The following is a 17,272-nucleotide window of genomic DNA, read 5'->3' as shown; positions in this document are numbered from 1 at the left end:
GACTCGAATGAGGCTGTTTAAGGGGACAGCGTCTCCTGGAGTTCAGGCTGCCCTGAGAGTTAATACAGACTAAGTGCGTCTAGCTTGGTAGGACTGGTAACTGCTTGGCTGCATGACTAGCTTGTGCCGCCTGCAGCAGACAGACCAGGGTTAGGGGAGCAGGCCTGCCCCATCGAGCCCTGTGACTTGGACTTTGTGCTAGATCTGCTCAGCCTCAGCTTCAGGCTCTGCAGGGTTGGAAGTGTGATCACACATCTGTGTGACCCAGAAAAAGCAAGAACAGGAACATCTCCAGACACTAGACACAGATCTTGTGAGGTTGGCACCCCCACCCCCACACTCCCATTTTCCAGATCACTCTGGGTAGCCCTGCTGAGGGGCCTTGAGTGCTGGGAGGGTGTCTCCTGTTCCCTCTCTCAACCCCAGCCCTTCCCCAGCTTCAGAGAAACAGTGAAGAACACCAGGAGGTTGATTCATAGACATTAGTGTATTTTTTTTTTCTATTGAGCAGTTTCTGCAATGACAACTAGGCCTGTACAACGTACACGGTTCACTCTGTTAAAGCTACGGGGTTGGGGGATGGGGCCCCTGAGAACCAGTGGGGCAAGCATCACGACCAGAGGCAAGCAGCAGCCAAGGGCTGGGGGAGGCGGTATTTGTGGAGGGCTAGGGAACTAGAGAAGGCTGATGAAGGGCTACAGAGAGGGGCAGAAGTCTGAGCTGCAGTTGCAGGGATGCAGCAGAAGATGGGAGAGGATCAGTCACTATCGCCATTATGGGCCCGGGGGTGGCATGGTCACCATCACCACTGTGGGCTGGAGAAGTCGTATGGCATGATGGATATTTTCACAGGAACTGCTGTATAAAAGGACTGTACAACATAACCTATAATACAGTGTTTACATATGGTACAAGATTCTTGCCCTCTTTGGGTTTTAAAAAATAAATGTACAATTCCAGAGCTTTGGGTAAAAAATATATACACTCCTAGAGCAGGGGCTGCAGCTGACTTCACGGCTTCGGCGGCCATTGCTACCTCTTCAGAAGGGCCAGGAAGGACAGTATGAGGCTGTGCCAGGAAACTGCACGCAGTAGCTGCCAGGAGCCCCTGCAACCCCTCAGCCATGGAGGAAGAGATGGGACAGGTAATGAAGGCCCTACTAGAGCCCAGCTCCATCTTTATAGCTGCTGCAGCCTCTCTTCTCACCACGCAGGGAGGAGCGGTCTGCCCTAGGTACTGAGATCCACCCTAGGCTCTATAGAAAGACAAAGGGGGATGAAGACAGGCAGGCAGGCAGGCAGGCAGACAGACAGGCAGACGATGGTTGGTAGCAGACACTGACCAGAAGGAAGATGACAACTTCCTCCTTAGCAGAGAGAAACCCCCCCAAAGTGGAGAGGTATGGGGAACAGGCACCCCTGGCTCTGGATACCACTGCATCCCACCCAGTACAAGGCAGAGGCAGGGACCCAGAGGCAGCTTAGGCCTGCGTTTCCCTGAGCATCTTTTAGCCTCTCACTGACACATATCCAGAGATCTTGGGGAAGCTTGGGTGGGGGATTTGTCGGGACTGACGGGTAACTCTTCTGCCTACTGATACCTCCTGCCTTCAGGAACAGGTTGGCCCACAGTCTTCCTGTGTGGGACAGTGGGTGGGGTTGGGCAGGGAGTGATTGGAGACATAGCCAACAAGGGTAGCACCAAACGGAAGGCATCCTCAAAACACTTGTGACTCTCTCCCTACATTATCAGACGCAGTCCTGCGCCCTAAAAGGGGACATGCTCATCGCACAGCGCGCGCACACACACACACACACTCACTCACTATTCTAGGGGGTGTATAGGGATCAGTGAAACAGCTGTCAGGGAAGAAGACTTCGAGTACCTCCCAGTACCTCCCATACCACAGCTGTGATCTGGGAGCGAGTGCTTCCTTCCCGAGTGGGAAGTGGAGACCAGAATCATCTCTGGAATAGACCTCACCCAGAGAGCAGAGGGTTGCTCCTCCCCATCCCTTGCCCAGCCAGGCCAGACACCAGGAGAGTAGCTTGAGTGTGGTTAGACCTCAGCAGGATGACAGGCTTATGACACGTCCTGGTAGGCCAACCCAGTTCCTCCTTGTAGGACAGGACATTGCTCCAGGGAGAAGGTCTCCAACGTAGGTTGTTGAGGGCATCGTGCAAAGTGCTTGAGTGCCGGGTGCCAAGGACTTAGGTGGGGGCAGCCAGGCCCCCTCGCTCTCACTGACTATTGGCCTCCAACTTGTAGGAGAGCTCAAAGAGGTGGTTCTGGTTGTCGATGACCTGGAACTGGCGCACATATGCCTTGGTCTGGAGGTGATGCGGGGAGGCCTCCATGTCTAGACCTGGGGTGCAGGGAGGGAGAAGTGGTCAGTCTCCCGGCCTCCCTTTATTCCTTACATGCATGCCGGGCAAGGCAGGGCAGGGCAGGGCAGGGTAGGGCAAAGGGGTCTGAATGGGGGTAAGTGTTGGCAGGAAGCCCAAGGCAAGAATGGAGAACTGACCAGCCTAAGGAAATACACACTTTGAGCATGGTGCTCTCCCAATCACTTTGCCACAGTACTACTGGGAAGCTCACTGAGCCCAGGGTACTCACAGAGGGGCCGGCTCCGGTATTTTCGGATTGTCCTCACTTTCTCAGCTACTGAATGCTAGGAGATGACAAGGAATTAGCCCTGAAAAGGGTTCATACAGAGGCTCCCCCCCCACACCCCTTCGCTGTCTACAAAGTTAGTCCTACTGTCTCCAGTCTCCAGTGATGGGGCCTCTGAAGGGCCGAAGGACAGGTAATAGCAAGGTTACAAGAGAAGGAGGTTGAATTACCCCCAAGCTGCCTGTCAGCTTTGCCTCTTGTGGGTGGGTTGCCACAGTGATGCCACCAGGGAGACAGGCTGGAGTCTGTTAGGCAAGCTGGGTAGCAGAGAGGAAGGCTGCTATTTGGGGGAAGTGACAGGAGGGAGGGGGAGGAGGCAGCCCCTCATTCACAGGACAGGGGTTGGCAGTTCCACTCACCAGCTTCTCAATGTTCACCAGACCATCCACGAGGGTCTTGCTCCCCTCATGTAGGAAGGTCAGATCTAAGGAGCAGGAAGACAGCTAAATGTAAGGACAGAGCAGGAGAGGGAACCCAGCCCAGTTGCTATGATATGCGCATGCGCAGTCCGGGGGGTGCTTCTCTACAAGTGGGCGCTGAGTTGAGAGGGATCTAAGAGGCGGGGGATGGGAGAAGGGAATGCGGGACAGGAACAACACAGCCTAGGAGGGACTGACCTTTGAGGATCAGGGGCACGAACGGAATCAGAGGGGGCTTCATTTTGGAGATGACTTCTCTGTAGCTTTTATGGTTCCGGCAGGGGTCCTAGCATTCCACAGAAGGTTCAGAGACAAATGGGCCCAGTGCCCCCCCCACCCCCCCACCAAAGACGTCTACCATTCCCTAGGGGCTGAGGAAACACAATTCCACTCACCGTCAAGCTCTCAAATTTACGGAACAGGTTCTTGAATTTCCCTGGTAGCTTCTACAGAGAGTATGAAGGAAGGAAAAAAAGAAAAAGAAAAAGAAAGAAAGAAATGAAATGTCAGTGTGAAGCTCCTTGAATTTCATGGGAGCGTGTGTGTGACTAGTCTTCCTCAGGGAGTTATAGACACATTTCCTGAGGGGAGGAGAAACTAGAAGGTGAGGAATCAGGGAGCTTGAAACTGCCCGGGGGAAACTTCACACAGCACAGAAGTGCTCCCTCCACATGCTGGGCTGAGACCCAGATGAGATTCATGGCAAGGCCACTGGGGTGGGATTCTAGCTTTTTACTAACTTGCAAACACGTGGGCAAAGCTCTATGTCCTGAGTAGCAGAGGCCAGGAGAGGGCACCTGCTTCCCAGTGGCACAAAGATTCCCCACAGAGCCGCAATATCAGGAGGCTGCACTGGAAAGAGTCCCGAGAGCCCGAGATGCACAGATCCCGGGGTGGGACAACTGTGGGCAGAGAAGGAAGAGGTCGCCTCACCTCCCAAGTGAGCCTTAGGCGGCTGACAGCAGCATTGTCCAGCCCCATCACCACAGCATAGAAGGACAGCAGGTCCTGGTTCTGTTTGCATCTGTGCGGGGGGGGGGGGTTGGGGGGTCATCAGATAACTGCGCCCTTCCCGCCCTTCCCAGCCTCCACCAGCAGCACTCACATGGCTGCGATCTTGATGAACTTCTTGAGCAGCTGGACACGCTTGCCCGGGGCCTCACACAGCAGCACCTCGGTGGCCACCCAGTGAGTGACCTCGCTGCAGCGCTGCAGCAGCAACTCCAGATTGGCTGTCTCTCGGCGGCCGCGCTCGCCGTGGAACACATAGTCCACGAACTCCAACTGCATCCAGGGTAGCCGAGGACAGGCCAAGGCGGAATGGAATGTGGGTAGAAAGACGGCAGCACGGAGCCCATGGAGAAGAAGAGATAGTGGTGAGCCGGCAGGGAGATAGAAAAATGGGACAGGACGAGATGCAAGAGGGGAAATTAATATTAACACTACCACCACCTAGTGAGCACGTAGGCACCAGGCACTCGCTAAAGTCTGTTATTCTCTTTTCTCTTTCTCTTTTCTTTCTTTTTTTTTTCTTCAAGATTTACTTTATTTATGAGTACACTGTAGCTATCTTTAAATGTTACCAGAAGAGGGCATCAGATCCCATTACAGATGGTTGTGAGCCACCATGTGGTTGCTGGGAATTGAACTCAGGACCTCTGGAAAAGCAGTCGGTGCTCTTTTTTTTTTTTTTTTTTTTTTTTTTCCGGAGCTGGGGACCGAACCCAGGGCCTTGCGCTTGCTAGGCAAGCGCTCTACCATTGAGCTAAATCCTCAACCCCGCAGTCAGTGCTCTTAACCGCTCAGCCATCTCTCCAGCTCCCTTCCTTCCTAAGAGATTTTACTTTGGGAGCTGAAGAGATGGCTCAGTGTATTGAGAGCACATATTGATCTCGCAGAGGACCCAAGTTCAAATCCCAGCACCCACATCCTGCAGCTCACAACCACCTGTGACTCCACGGAATAATAAAAATAAAAGATTTTACTTGCATGGAGGGGGGCTGGAGATGTTGCTCAATGGTTAAATATGTGTACCAATCTTCCAGGAACCCTAAATCCAGTTTCCAGCACCCATAGCTATCTGGAACTCCAGCTCCAGGGGAATCTGATGTTTCTGGCCTCTGTGGGCACCTGCACTCACGTGTGCATGTATGCACTCATGCACATACAATTAAAACAAAAATAAAATAAATCTTAAAATAAATTTGCCAGGCGTAGTGGTGCACACCTTTAATCCCAGCACTTAAGAGGTAGAGGCAGGTGGATCTCTGAGTTCGAGGCCAGCCTGGTCTACATAGTGAGTTCCAGGATAGCCAGGGCTAACTACTCAGACTCTGTTTCAAAAATAACAACAAATTACGAGTTTTATATTTATTTATATGTGTGTGTGTGTGTGTGTGTGTGTGTGTGCGCGCGCGCACGCGCGCGCACATTTCTGCAGAGGCCAGAAGAGGGTATGGGAGTCCCTGTAGCTGGAATTAAAGGGATGTGACCCACTGGATCTGGAGCTGGGAATCAAACTCTGAATCACCAGCACTCTTAACCTCTTAGCCAACTTTCCAGCCCTCATGGTTTTTGTTAGTTGTTTCGAGCCGGGGTTTTATGTACCTCAGGCTGGCCTCCAACTCATCATGTAGCCCAGGATAACCTGGATCCTTCTCCTTCCACTTTCCAAGTGCTGAGATGACAAGCATGCACTACTCCTGGTTCACTCAGTGGTGAGGACCAAGCCCAGGGTTTTGTGCATGGTAGGCAAGCACTCTACCAATCGAACTTAATATTAATCATTTTTTACGAATCTTGACACGAATTCTAATTCAAAGCCTACCTAAGCAGCACTTGGGCCCCCCAAACATTGTACTAAAGAGGATCTCTACCCATTTTGGCAGATGAGGGGACCAAGGCCTATAAAGGTTATGAGTGTGTACTGTCTATGTGTGAGCCTTCTAGCTAGGGACGTCCACTGCAAAAGCAGACTCCCTGGAGCACGTTCCCTGCCCAACATGTGCTTCAGCCTCACCTCGTGCACACATCGGAACAGTTCCCAGTGGAAAGCAGTCAGATGATTGGCCACATCTTCAGGCTCCACCCGGTGGATCTCTGTGTCTCCCGGGGAGGCCTGGATCTCCTCAGGAAGGGGTACCTGGTGGCAGGTGGGGTCAGAGGAACTTGGCTCTCTGTGGTAAGGTGAGAGACTCAGCCCCTTCTTGGGTATCTCTCATTACCAGCAGAGACAGGTAAAGGAGTTCTTACTAGGGCCTCATAGCTGTCCCGGGTACAGGCAAACAGGTGGCTGTTGATGCCCAGCGTGGTGAAGACGCAGTCCTCCGTTGGCTGGAGGAGGACCTTCTCTGCAGAGGAACGGGCTGTTCAGTTTTGGCCACCCACACCCTTCACATACCTGAGCCACCATCCCCCTTCCCATCCCAGAGCCCACAATACTACACTGACACATCCTGGACTGGTGGGGCTAGCATTGTCACCAGCTGAGGCCATATTTATCTGAAATTTGTCAAATGCTTTCTTTTGCCTTTAGAGACTCCACCCCTTTTGTAGCTCATCTCTCATCCTTCATCCCTGTGACATCCAACGGGCTGGAATACTTTTTCTTTACGGAAAGTGAGGGTAAGATGAGCATGATGGAGCATGCCTGAAATCTCAGTGCTGGGAAGCGGAGGCAGAAAAGACTGCAAATTCCAGACCAGCCTGGGCTTACATATAAGATCTTGGCTTTCTTATATACACTCACGTGTGTGCACACTCGCACACACACGCATACACACACCACATACCACATACCACAGACACACCACGCACACATACACAGTACAAACATACCACCCTCACACCACATACACACATACACACATACACATACCATACACACCACACACACATACACACACACCACATACACACCATACACCACACACACACATACCACACACACCACATACACACCATACACCACACACACACCACACACACACACATACACACACACCCCACATACCACACATACACACCACACACACACACCATACACCACACACACACATACACACACACCCCACATACCACACATACACACCACACACACACACACCATACACCACACACACGTACCACATACACACACACCACACACACCACACATACCACACACACACCACACACACATACATACCATACACACCACACACATACACCACACACACACACCATACACCACACACACACATATACCACACACATATACACCACACACACACACCATACACCACACACACACACCATACACTACACACACATATACCACACACACACACCACACACACACCACACATATACATACACACACACCACACACACACCACACACACACCACACACACATATACATACCATACACACCACACACACACACCATACACCACACACACATATACCACACACATATACACTACACACACACACACACCATACAGCACACACACATATACCACACACATACACATCACACACACACCATACACCACACACATACCACATACACACCCCCCCACACATACACACACATACACACCACACACACACATACACATACCATACACACCACACACACCACACACACACACACCACACACACACACACACACCACACATACCATGCACACAGATACCATATACACACACACACACCCCACACACACATACCACACCACACACACACACACACACAGCACATACACACACACAAGCTATGCTACATTGCCTCCGCCCACAGGATTGGGGCCTCCCCTGCATCTTCAGTTTGAGAAAAAAAACCAGTGCATGTAAGATGCCAAGGACATGTATATGTGAAGGACTCAGAACACAATCTCCAAGTAGGGTTCTGCACCAGTGTGTCCCAAATTTAAATGTGCATAGGAATCTCCTGGGAGGGCTGGTCCAAATGCAGGTTATAATCCTGTAGGTTTGGGTAGGGGCTCCCAGCTGATGTACTCACCAAGGCTGGCCCTAGGATGACACTTTAAGCATGGAGGATCTAGAATTTAGTTTTTACCCCTGCCTAGTGTGCTGACGCTCACCTCCAGAGGAAGCCACAGCGACGAGGATGAGGGCATCCTCACGCTCCGCGGGTTCCTCCGAGTACTGCAGCTTCTCTGTCACGGAGCCCAGGATGTCTTGCACAGATGCTGACAGACGACTGCGTATGGTCACGTAAGAGTGATCAGGCATGTAGACTCGGCAGAAGACTGAACAGGAACAGAAAAGACAGAGGGCCTTCCGAGACTCCATTGCTGGTGGACAAAGCCCCAACCACCCAACCACCTCCCAGAGCCCTTCCAGAAGCGTCGCTCTTCTTAATGGCCACACTCACTCTCATCGGAGCCCCTGAATGCCACTCGGGTCTGCAGACAGGAATCTATCCGGCGGAAGTGTCGGAAGAGCGGCTTCACCTGCTTGCTGGGTGGCTGGCTCTCCTCTGGAATTCTGGCGTGAACATTGCCGGGTGTCAGCACGGCCCACCAGGCATATGCAGGCACGTGCAGCACCAGGCAGGAACAGTAAGCAGGGATAGGACAATGCCAAGCACAGGGACAAGTGTGCGAGTGACCCAAACCAAATGCCACCTCTTTGAGGGGCTCCGTTTGCATCCACGTCATCTTTTCTACCAGATTGACAGCTCTGGAGGAGTGGGATTGGTTCTTATGGTCCTTCATCCTTCACATCCTACCACATCTCTCAGCACATGGTAGGTAGTAGGACCTCAGATGCCTGAATTTTGCTGACAGGGACTTCACAGTCTGGGAAGTAGACAGACGTGTGTGCAGCTACTCCTAACACCAGGAAGTGTTGGTGAGGCGTCAAAGGTGCAGGAGGGTAATGTTTGTGGGGGAGGAAGGAAACTTCCTGAAAGGGGAAAAATCGCAGATGTCTCCATAAAAGAGATGGCATTTGACCCCGGCCCTGAAGGATTATGGGAAAAACAGTAGGAATGCACCCAAGTTGCCAGAAACATAGATGAAGGGGGTGGTGCTGGAGAGATGGCTCAGCGGTTAAGAGCACCAGACGCTCTTCCAGAGGACCGGGGTTCAATTCCCATCACCCACATGGTGGCTCACAACCGTCTGCAACTCCAATTCTAGGGGATCTAACACACAAGCAGGCAAAACCCCAATGCACTTGAAGAGGGAACATGAGAGGAGACGGGGAAATCAGGAGATGGCAGGAAGGGAAGGATGCTGATGCTGGGCTGGGAGACACTAGGGAGTACGGATGCTTTGGGAACAGGGAGGCGAGGGAATCGACTGGGAAAATCTGAAAGGTATCTTTGGTCTCAAAAGGGAGAAAGAAGCAAGGCTGAAGTCCTGAACAGGCTGTGGTAACAATCTAGGGGAGGTAATGAACCCGGTAGCAAGAGGTGATTAGACGTACTCATGCCCTGAAGCTAGGGAGGTCAATTTTGGAGATTCTTGCTGTTTGTTTGTTTGTTTGTTTGTTTTGGTGATGGTGGGGATCGAACCTAGGACACCACACGTATTGGACAAGCATTCCACCACTGAGCTATATCGAAAGCCCTTACTATTTTTTTTTTTTTAATCTTGAGACGTGATCTCATTAAGTCATCCAAGCTGGCCTTGAACCAAAAATTCTACTATAGCTTCCTAAATACCTGGGATCACAGGGGTGTGCCATCATGCATAGTGATCAACTGATACGCATTTTCAAGATTCATTCCTATTTTTCATGCATATGGCTATTTTGCCTGCATGTGCCCTGTGTGCCACACGCAAGCGTAACACTTAGAGTGGATGAGAGGCCATCAGATCCTCTGAAACTAAGAAATTTTTTTTTAAAGATTTATTTATTTATTATATATGAGCACACTGTAGCTGTTCAGACACACCAGAAGAGGGCATCAGATCTCATTACAGATGGTTGTGAGCCACCATGTGGTTGCTGGGATTTGAACTCAGGACCTCTGGAAGAGCAGTCAGTGCTCTTAACCGCTGAGCCATCTCTCCAGCCCCCTGAAACTAAGAAATTACAGATGGTGCTGAGCTGCCATGTGTTGGGACTCCAACCCAGGGCCCCTGGAAGAGCAAGAAGTGCTCTTAACCATGGAGTCATCTCTGTCGCTCCTGTTAACTAATACTTTTTTTTTTTTGGAGCTGAGATCCGAATCCAGGGCCTTGCCCTTGCTAGGCAAGCGCTCTACCACTGAGCTAAATTCCCAACCCCATGTTAACTAATTTTTAAGGACAGCCATTAGATGTGTGCTCATTCACACACACACACACACACACACACACACACACACACACACACGTCGTAAACTTAAGGTCAAATAAATCGTCAAAAAAGACAGTTTCGGGGTTGGGGATTTAGCTCAGTGGTAGAGCGCTTGCCTAGCAAGCGCAAGGCCCTGGGTTCGGTCCCCAGCTCCGGAAAAAAAAAAAAAAAAGACAGTTTCACCAGGCAGTGGTGGGTGGTGGCGTAGGCCTTTAATCCCAGCACTGGGAAGGCAGAGGCAGGTCTGTGAGTTCTCTCTGTGAGTTCGAGGACAGCCAGGGCTACACAGAGAAACCCTGTCTCAGAAAACAAACACAGCAAAACCTGTGCCAGGCCTCACGGCACAGACCTACAACCTGACTTTGGGAGGCAAATGTAAAAAGACTGGGGCAAGTTCCAAGGACTCCGTCTAAAAAGTAAGTAAGTAAATAAGAAGGGGGGGGGGAGAGAAAGGAAATAAAAGGTGGCTTTTCTAAGTTCCCTTTCCTAAGTTCTGTACTGCCTCTGTTCCAGCGTATTTATGCTTATGTATGAATGCAGTGCAAATACTACGTAACTAACGTAACTACTCCTGCGGATCTCTTCTCAGCTCCACAGTGAGTGACGCCATGCTGATAGCTTGACACAAACCACGGGCGACAAAATCTACACCATGGGAATCAGAGCTATAAACTGGGGATCTTTCTCAGAAACCAGGGGCTGTTAAATACCTGCTGGCACACTACCAAATTAATAGGGGAAATGGGGCAAAAACTAAAAAAGAACAGAGCTGGACCTGGTGGCACAGACCCACTTGGAACCCTGAGACAGGAGGATTGCCGGTAGAAGCCATCTTGGGCTACACAGTGAGTAGGTTAGCTTGAGCCACATCATAAGACGCATTGCCCAGCTTCCCTCTCGCCCCTCTAAAACAAGATTGGATTCAAGACATCATCCTGTGGTTTTTATGCTACTCTCCAGCAGGAGAGAGGAGCAGAAACCATATCGAAAGGTTAAAAGGGTCGGAGAAATGGCTCAGTGATTTAGAGCACTGACAGCTCTTGCAGAGGACCCCATTTCTGTTCCCAGCACCCACGTGGTTGCTTACAGCCATCTGTGACTTAAGTTCCCAGGGACCCAGTGTCCTCTTCTGACCTTGGCATAGCCAAGCACACAGGCGGTACACAGATATGCATGCGGGCAAAGGCATAAAAATAAATAAATCAGAAAGCAAGCAAGCAAAGAAACAATATGTCGAAGCCACAAGACAAGAGGCATCCCCTGTGTCAGAGGAACTCAGAGGTCCCCTTCCCCCTCACTTTAGCTCCACTGTCTCCACCAGCTGGTGCAGCCTCAGTGTGTCCTCTCGGAGGTCTTGGTAAAGGGACTCATCCTTCATAATTAGTAGATACAGTTCCTAGGGAGAGGGTAAAAGATGAGATGACGGCAAATGTCTCATCCCAAAGACCACGCTCTACAAGGGCTGAGGCAGGGTCTCCATGCATCCCATAAAGCACAGCCCCAGAGCGTCTTTTGCTTCCAGGTACCCAGCTCGAAGAGGAATGTGATTCCCTCACGGGGAGCCCTTGCAGAGCTGATAGCCAGCTCACCCACTCTTCCCTCCCAGACCCACCTTGATAATGTGACCGGCCCCTTCTTCCTCTTGCAGTAGTCCTTGGTAGGTATCCAAGAAATGGAGGAGTAGCGCAAGACAGGCTTGCTTCCGGCCCAGCCCCTCTGGACCCTCCACATTCTTTGACTGAACAAAGCTGACGCCTAAGTTAAGTAAAAGTTCTGGGTAGCCAAGGGAATGGGGAAAGGTAAATTGTCCCCAAATATCCCGGGCCTGGGTACCAGGAGGAAAGAAGGTTCTTAGGACCCTGAAGCCAAGACCCTTACACACACCAGCCACAAGTCTGCTCAGAATACAAATACAAAGAGCTTCAACTTGACCACATTCAGCTCTTGCCTGTTAAAGGGAGGGGTTCACTTAAGGATGCTGCCGGGGGCCTGGAGAGATGGCTCAGTGGTTAAGAGCACTGACTACTCTTCCGGAGGTGCTGAGTTCAAATCCGGCAACCACATGGTGGCTCACAGCATGGAATCTGGCACCTTACATGCAGGCAGAACACTGTATATATAATAAATAAATAAATCTTTAAAAGAAAATAACCCTGTCAGGACCCAGCTAATCTCTGGCTAGCCCGCAAACCTGATGTAATAAATATCACAGTGAGACTTTTTCTCAGAGAACTTAGTGACATTCTACCCAAGGATTTGACATTAACAATTAGGTACTAATTCATTGAATCCAGGCATGGTGTGGCATATTCCTGAAATCCCAGCATTCAGGAGGCAGAGGCAGAGGCAGAGGCAGAGGCAGGAAGACCACCACAAGTCAATGATAGCCTAGTCTACCTAAGAAGTTCCAAGTTACCTAGGGTTCCATAGTCAGACCTGTCTCTAAAAAAAAAAAAAACAACCGAGTCAGGTGAATGCTGTAGGCTGCCAAGAGACCTAACCAATTAGCTCATCTCTAGCTGACCCTCCTCTCCCCCCAAGACAAGGATTTCTCTGCATAGCCCTGGCAGTCTCGGAACTTGCTCTGTAGACCAGGTTGCTCTCAGACTCAGAGATCCAGCTGCCTCTGCCTCTAGAGTGCTGGGATTAAAAGCATATGCCATTGCTGCCCTATCTAGCGCAGAGCTCTTCAGTGGGGACGGAGTCCCTCCTCCCCTTAGAACAGTAACACCGTACATATGTTCATGTGGTTGACACCAATGAGTACTGAGAACTCCCTACCTCGGACCAGCCGGCACCCTGTTCTGTATAGGTGTCTCACAGCAGCCCAGAGGAGAGCAACCATTTATCTCCATTTGACTGAGGAGCAAACTGAGGCTCCAGGGTGGGAAGTGATCTGCCCAAGGTCACACAGCTGGCGAGATAAAAGGCAGGATGTGTCCTCAAAGGGAGAGTTTGGGCTGGGACGTAGTTGGTAAGACTAGGAGGCGTGGCTCCCTCCCAGTCTGTTCTTTCAGACAGCCGCAGAAAAGGATATTACTGGTGTAACTCCTGTAGAAACTTCTCTGTTGGCAGGAAGAGGGAATGGGTGAGGACAATGTCATCAAGGAGAATATCTGTGGAGGTCAATGGGTGTCACAGAGGTCAGAAGGGGGCTTCCAGAACCTGTCTGGAAACCCCAAGCCTTCATTTCTTGCCTCTAGTAAGCCCAGAGCCCCAGGCCACCTGCCCCGTCATGCTCTGCACACTCGCACGTGCGCGCGCGCGCATACACACACACACACACACACACACACACACACACACACACACACACACACACACACACACACGTGTGAAGGTTCTGGGCAGCCGCTGCGGGGGTGGGGCTGGCAGCTGCCAAAGCAGCTGGAGGGAGGGGGGTGGGTGCCTTTGAAGGCCATTAACACTTCTCTTCGGTGTGGGCGAAGTTGGTCAGATAATATACCGTGCCTGAGATCTGCTCAGGAGAAAAGGGAGTCCACAGAAGGGACCCTCAACAGAGAACTGGCAGACAGACATTCCAGTCAGAGGGATGTAGATGTTTTGGGATGTGTGTCCATCCTCTCCTACCACTCCCAGCCTCATAGTTTTGAGTTTCCACAGGGCAGGTGGGACCATCCCCATGAAAACTGGCAGAGGAGACAGGCTGCCATCTCTTTAATCTCAGTCTTTAAATAGAAGTCCTATGTCCACAGGGTGCCCAGAGGTGGAAGGGTTAACGATGGAAAGGAGGGGGGAGGGGCTCCTCTCACCACCCTTTTCTCTCCACACCCCAGTCTGGGCCTGGCTCAGCCAGTCAGCCAGGTACAAGGTCGCCCTGACTTGCCGCCAGCCTTGGGGTGGGGCAGGACTGCTTGGCACACACAGACAGGCAGGGCACAGGGAGGGAGCCAGGTGTCCTCACCAGGACAGGTTAGGGCCAGGTCCCCAGGCACTGCTCCAGGACAAAACCAAGGCTTCTGACAACCCTTGGTCGTCATGCCCTGCTGCCAATGCCAGTCACAAAGGTAGAGGTAGAGAAGCAACACAAGATTGTCTATATTGTTTCACAGATGAGAAACTGGGGCCCAGAGCTAGAAGGCACTTGACCGGAGCCAGAAGAACCTAGAGTGTTAAGGCTTTGTTCTCTCCTCAATACAGGGGCAAGCAGTGTCAGGGTAGAATCTAATGGTGAAGCCTAGTACCTAGTGGCCACAAGGGGCTGCCTAGATCTTTTGAGGAGCTCTGGCTAGATATGGAGAGCCTTCAATAAGCAGTTGTCTCCTCCCACACAGCCTGGGCAGAAATCAAGTGGCTTGAGAATGTGGCTTATATTAAAAATACTGGAGTGGCAGTTTAAATAGGGAGGTTTTCCAAACTAGTTACTCTGGAGAGGTTACCTCATCAAGCAAGATGATATGGGTGACAAATTGGGAGTCTTAACCCACCCGTTGTCCATACTAGACGGCTTCTCTTTCTCTCTTTACTCAGGTACCCTGCTACGTTCTGAAAGTCAGTCAGAAGGGCTCCCAGCCCTCATGGCCAGTTCCAGTTTTGGGGCCTTGACATAAGGAGGCCTGACATCCTTCCTCGCATCGCATCTTCCTCTCACTAGAGAGCGAATGTTAAAACCGGAGTAAAGGACAAGGAACACGGGCAGAGTGGAGAGCTGATACGGGGGCTCCAGTTTGGCATCTGTTTCTTCCAAAGCAGGCTCCGGTCCAACGCACAGCCTCCCTGGGGAATGTGTCATAGAGACACAGGGTATGTGGTGTAGGCGGGAAGTTATGGTTAAGAGAGCTGTGTGTGTCTGATATTTTTCTAATTAAATCCAAAAGGTGTCAGCTCCCCAGGGCAACTGCAGCCTGAGCCAAAAGACAGGACCCTGACCTTCAGGACAAAAATGGAGTAGAGGTTGACACTCTGCTCCTAAAGCCGGAAAGCCTTGCAGAGGAGGAAGGGGTAACACATAGCACCCACGTCTTTAGGGTCTCAAGCTTGGGCTCTCAGTCCTAAGACCCTTCTGGGCTTAGTGGAGTGCCTAGTTAGATCTAAAGACCCTGATGTCTTCCACATCTGTTCCAACAGCAATGTGGGGGCCTAAGTTCCTCCAAAGCCCTTTAATAGGGTGCTGGTATCCTAATAGGGGGTGAAATGGCATCATCTAGGGCTTCTCAGGGTGTGGTTATTATTTTCTAAAAAGGTCCTCTGCTGAGGCATGACATAGGAAGGGTGGGAGCTATGGAGGCCTAAATCTTCTGGATGCTGCAGTCTCCTGGTACCTTCCCTTAGGGACCTTCGAACTCACCCCCAAGGAGGACTTTCCCTAAAGGCAGCCGGGTCCTGTGACAGCTAGCCACAAGGCCCCACCAAGTGAGCCAGCTTGTGCTCTGGACGCTTCTACACAGCCAGGGACTCCTGTCAGCGGTTTTCAGGCCTCAGCTATGGTCTGGAGGGCGGCATATAACCTCAGCTTGAAGACTTCCACCTCAGGGTATCAAGCCCTAATTTGGGGGCATGGGAGGAGGTAGGCAGTATCAAGGACTCATGGGAGACTAGCTTAAATGTCCAGGGGAGAGGGAGGGTGGTTGACGGAGAGGGATGGTTTCCCTTCTTCCCTGAGAATGACGCTAATGTGGGGAGGAAGGTGGGTGGGCACTACCATGTTCCTTCCCCTACATTACTTCGGGTTCCCCTCATCCTCTACACCAGCACTAAGGACAAGAAAAAAAAAATAAAAAAACAGAGAGCACCCCACCTCCCGGGTTAACCCCTCAGCCCCCACCCCATGCTCTCTTGCTCTGGGATGGATGAGCAGGCTTACCTGAGGCGCTGCTGCTGTCCCTGGTGGTTCCTCCAGCCAGGCGCTCCAGAACCCGGTTCAGAAGATGCTCTGGCCGCTCGGGGGCGCCCAGGGGGGCCCAGGGTGGTGAAGCCAGGGGTTCGCCGGGGGATAGCTCATCTGAGGAGTACGAGGAAGGAGAGCGCAGGGGCACCCCGGATCCTATCGGCCCAGGCCCAGGAACCTCCTCTAGCTGCAGCCAACAGGGCCCCCCACTGCCTGGCTCCTCAGAGACCCCTAATGGCTCTCCCCCTTCCTCCTCAACGGGCGGCTCCAGCCCGGGGTCGGTTGGGTGTTCTCGGAGGAAAGCTGGGAGCAGCAGGCGAGACACGCTCTGACGCCGCTGCAGTGGCCGCAGTCCCCCGGTCGGACCGCCGCCCCCACCAGAGCCCCCACCCCCTCCAGGCCCTCCGCAGCAACCCGGACCCCCGCCGGGACCTCCAGCCACCGCTCGCCCCGCCAGTTGCGACGTCTGCTTCTTCAAAAATTTCTCCAGTGGCTTCATGCCCCCCCCCGCCCCTCTCCTTGGGGCCGCCGGGGGACCCAGGTGTCCCAGGCGCGGGCGGGGGGAGGCGGGGACACGATGCTCAGAGCCGGGGGAGCAGAGCCGAGGGCTGTGCCAGGCGTCGGACTGCGAGCGAGAGGTGGCCGAGCCTCGCTGGCCAGAGTCCAGTGGCCAGTGGCCGGGGGAGGTGCCAGAGGGAAGAGGAGCTGGCTCTCAGCGGCCCCCCATGCTGGCTGCGGCCGAAGGGTTGGCAGGCTGAGGGGCTGGTGTCCCCGTCTCAGTCCTCCGGGGCCGGGCCGAAGCGACAGAGGCAGCGGGCGGAGCGCAAGGCTGAGGACGCGGCGGCGGCTGCGCTCCTGGCCCCGGGGAAGGTGGCAGAATTGAGACCGCGCCCCCTTCTCCAGTCCCCGCCCCTACCCTGCCTAGGCCCGCCCCAACCCGTCCGCGCGAGGCTTGAACTTGGGCGCTGGTGCTGACCGCGAGGAAAATTCGGACTTGGTTGCTGACAGTCGCAGGAGGGCAAAGGCGAGGGAG

At 52.5% G+C, this 17,272-nt stretch overlaps 1 protein-coding gene across 2 annotated transcripts; it reads right to left on the bottom strand.

The window, feature by feature from the left end:
- Positions 1-467: 467 nt before the first annotated feature.
- Positions 468-17,102, bottom strand: Rapgefl1 (Rap guanine nucleotide exchange factor like 1). 2 transcript variants are annotated; one of them, NM_001427833.1, is made up of 15 exons: positions 16,216-17,091; positions 13,429-13,507; positions 12,004-12,139; positions 11,690-11,787; positions 8,476-8,588; positions 8,183-8,350; positions 6,346-6,443; positions 6,113-6,235; positions 4,199-4,377; positions 4,027-4,117; positions 3,489-3,539; positions 3,292-3,379; positions 3,034-3,098; positions 2,618-2,672; positions 468-2,366 (listed from the first exon to the last, which is right to left on the bottom strand). In NM_001427833.1, the coding sequence occupies exons 1-15, from the start codon at positions 16,736-16,738 to the stop codon at positions 2,242-2,244; spliced, it is 1,992 nt and encodes a 663-aa protein (NP_001414762.1). In that variant the 5' UTR covers positions 16,739-17,091; the 3' UTR covers positions 468-2,241. The 2 variants fall into 2 exon arrangements, with proteins under 2 accessions (NP_001414762.1, XP_087428332.1); XM_087572206.1 differs by lacking the exons at positions 468-2,366; positions 2,618-2,672 and adding an exon at positions 2,840-2,931 and having other exon boundaries at positions 16,216-17,102.
- Positions 17,103-17,272: the final 170 nt, after the last annotated feature.

This window comes from Rattus norvegicus, chromosome 10 (genome assembly GCF_021556685.1).
Source record: "Rattus norvegicus strain SHRSP/BbbUtx chromosome 10, alternate assembly SHRSP_T2T, whole genome shotgun sequence".
NCBI classification, from domain to species: Eukaryota; Metazoa; Chordata; class Mammalia; order Rodentia; family Muridae; genus Rattus; species Rattus norvegicus.
The sequence above is the reverse complement of the archived record's forward strand: the minus strand, read 5'-3'. Positions and strand labels throughout refer to the sequence as shown.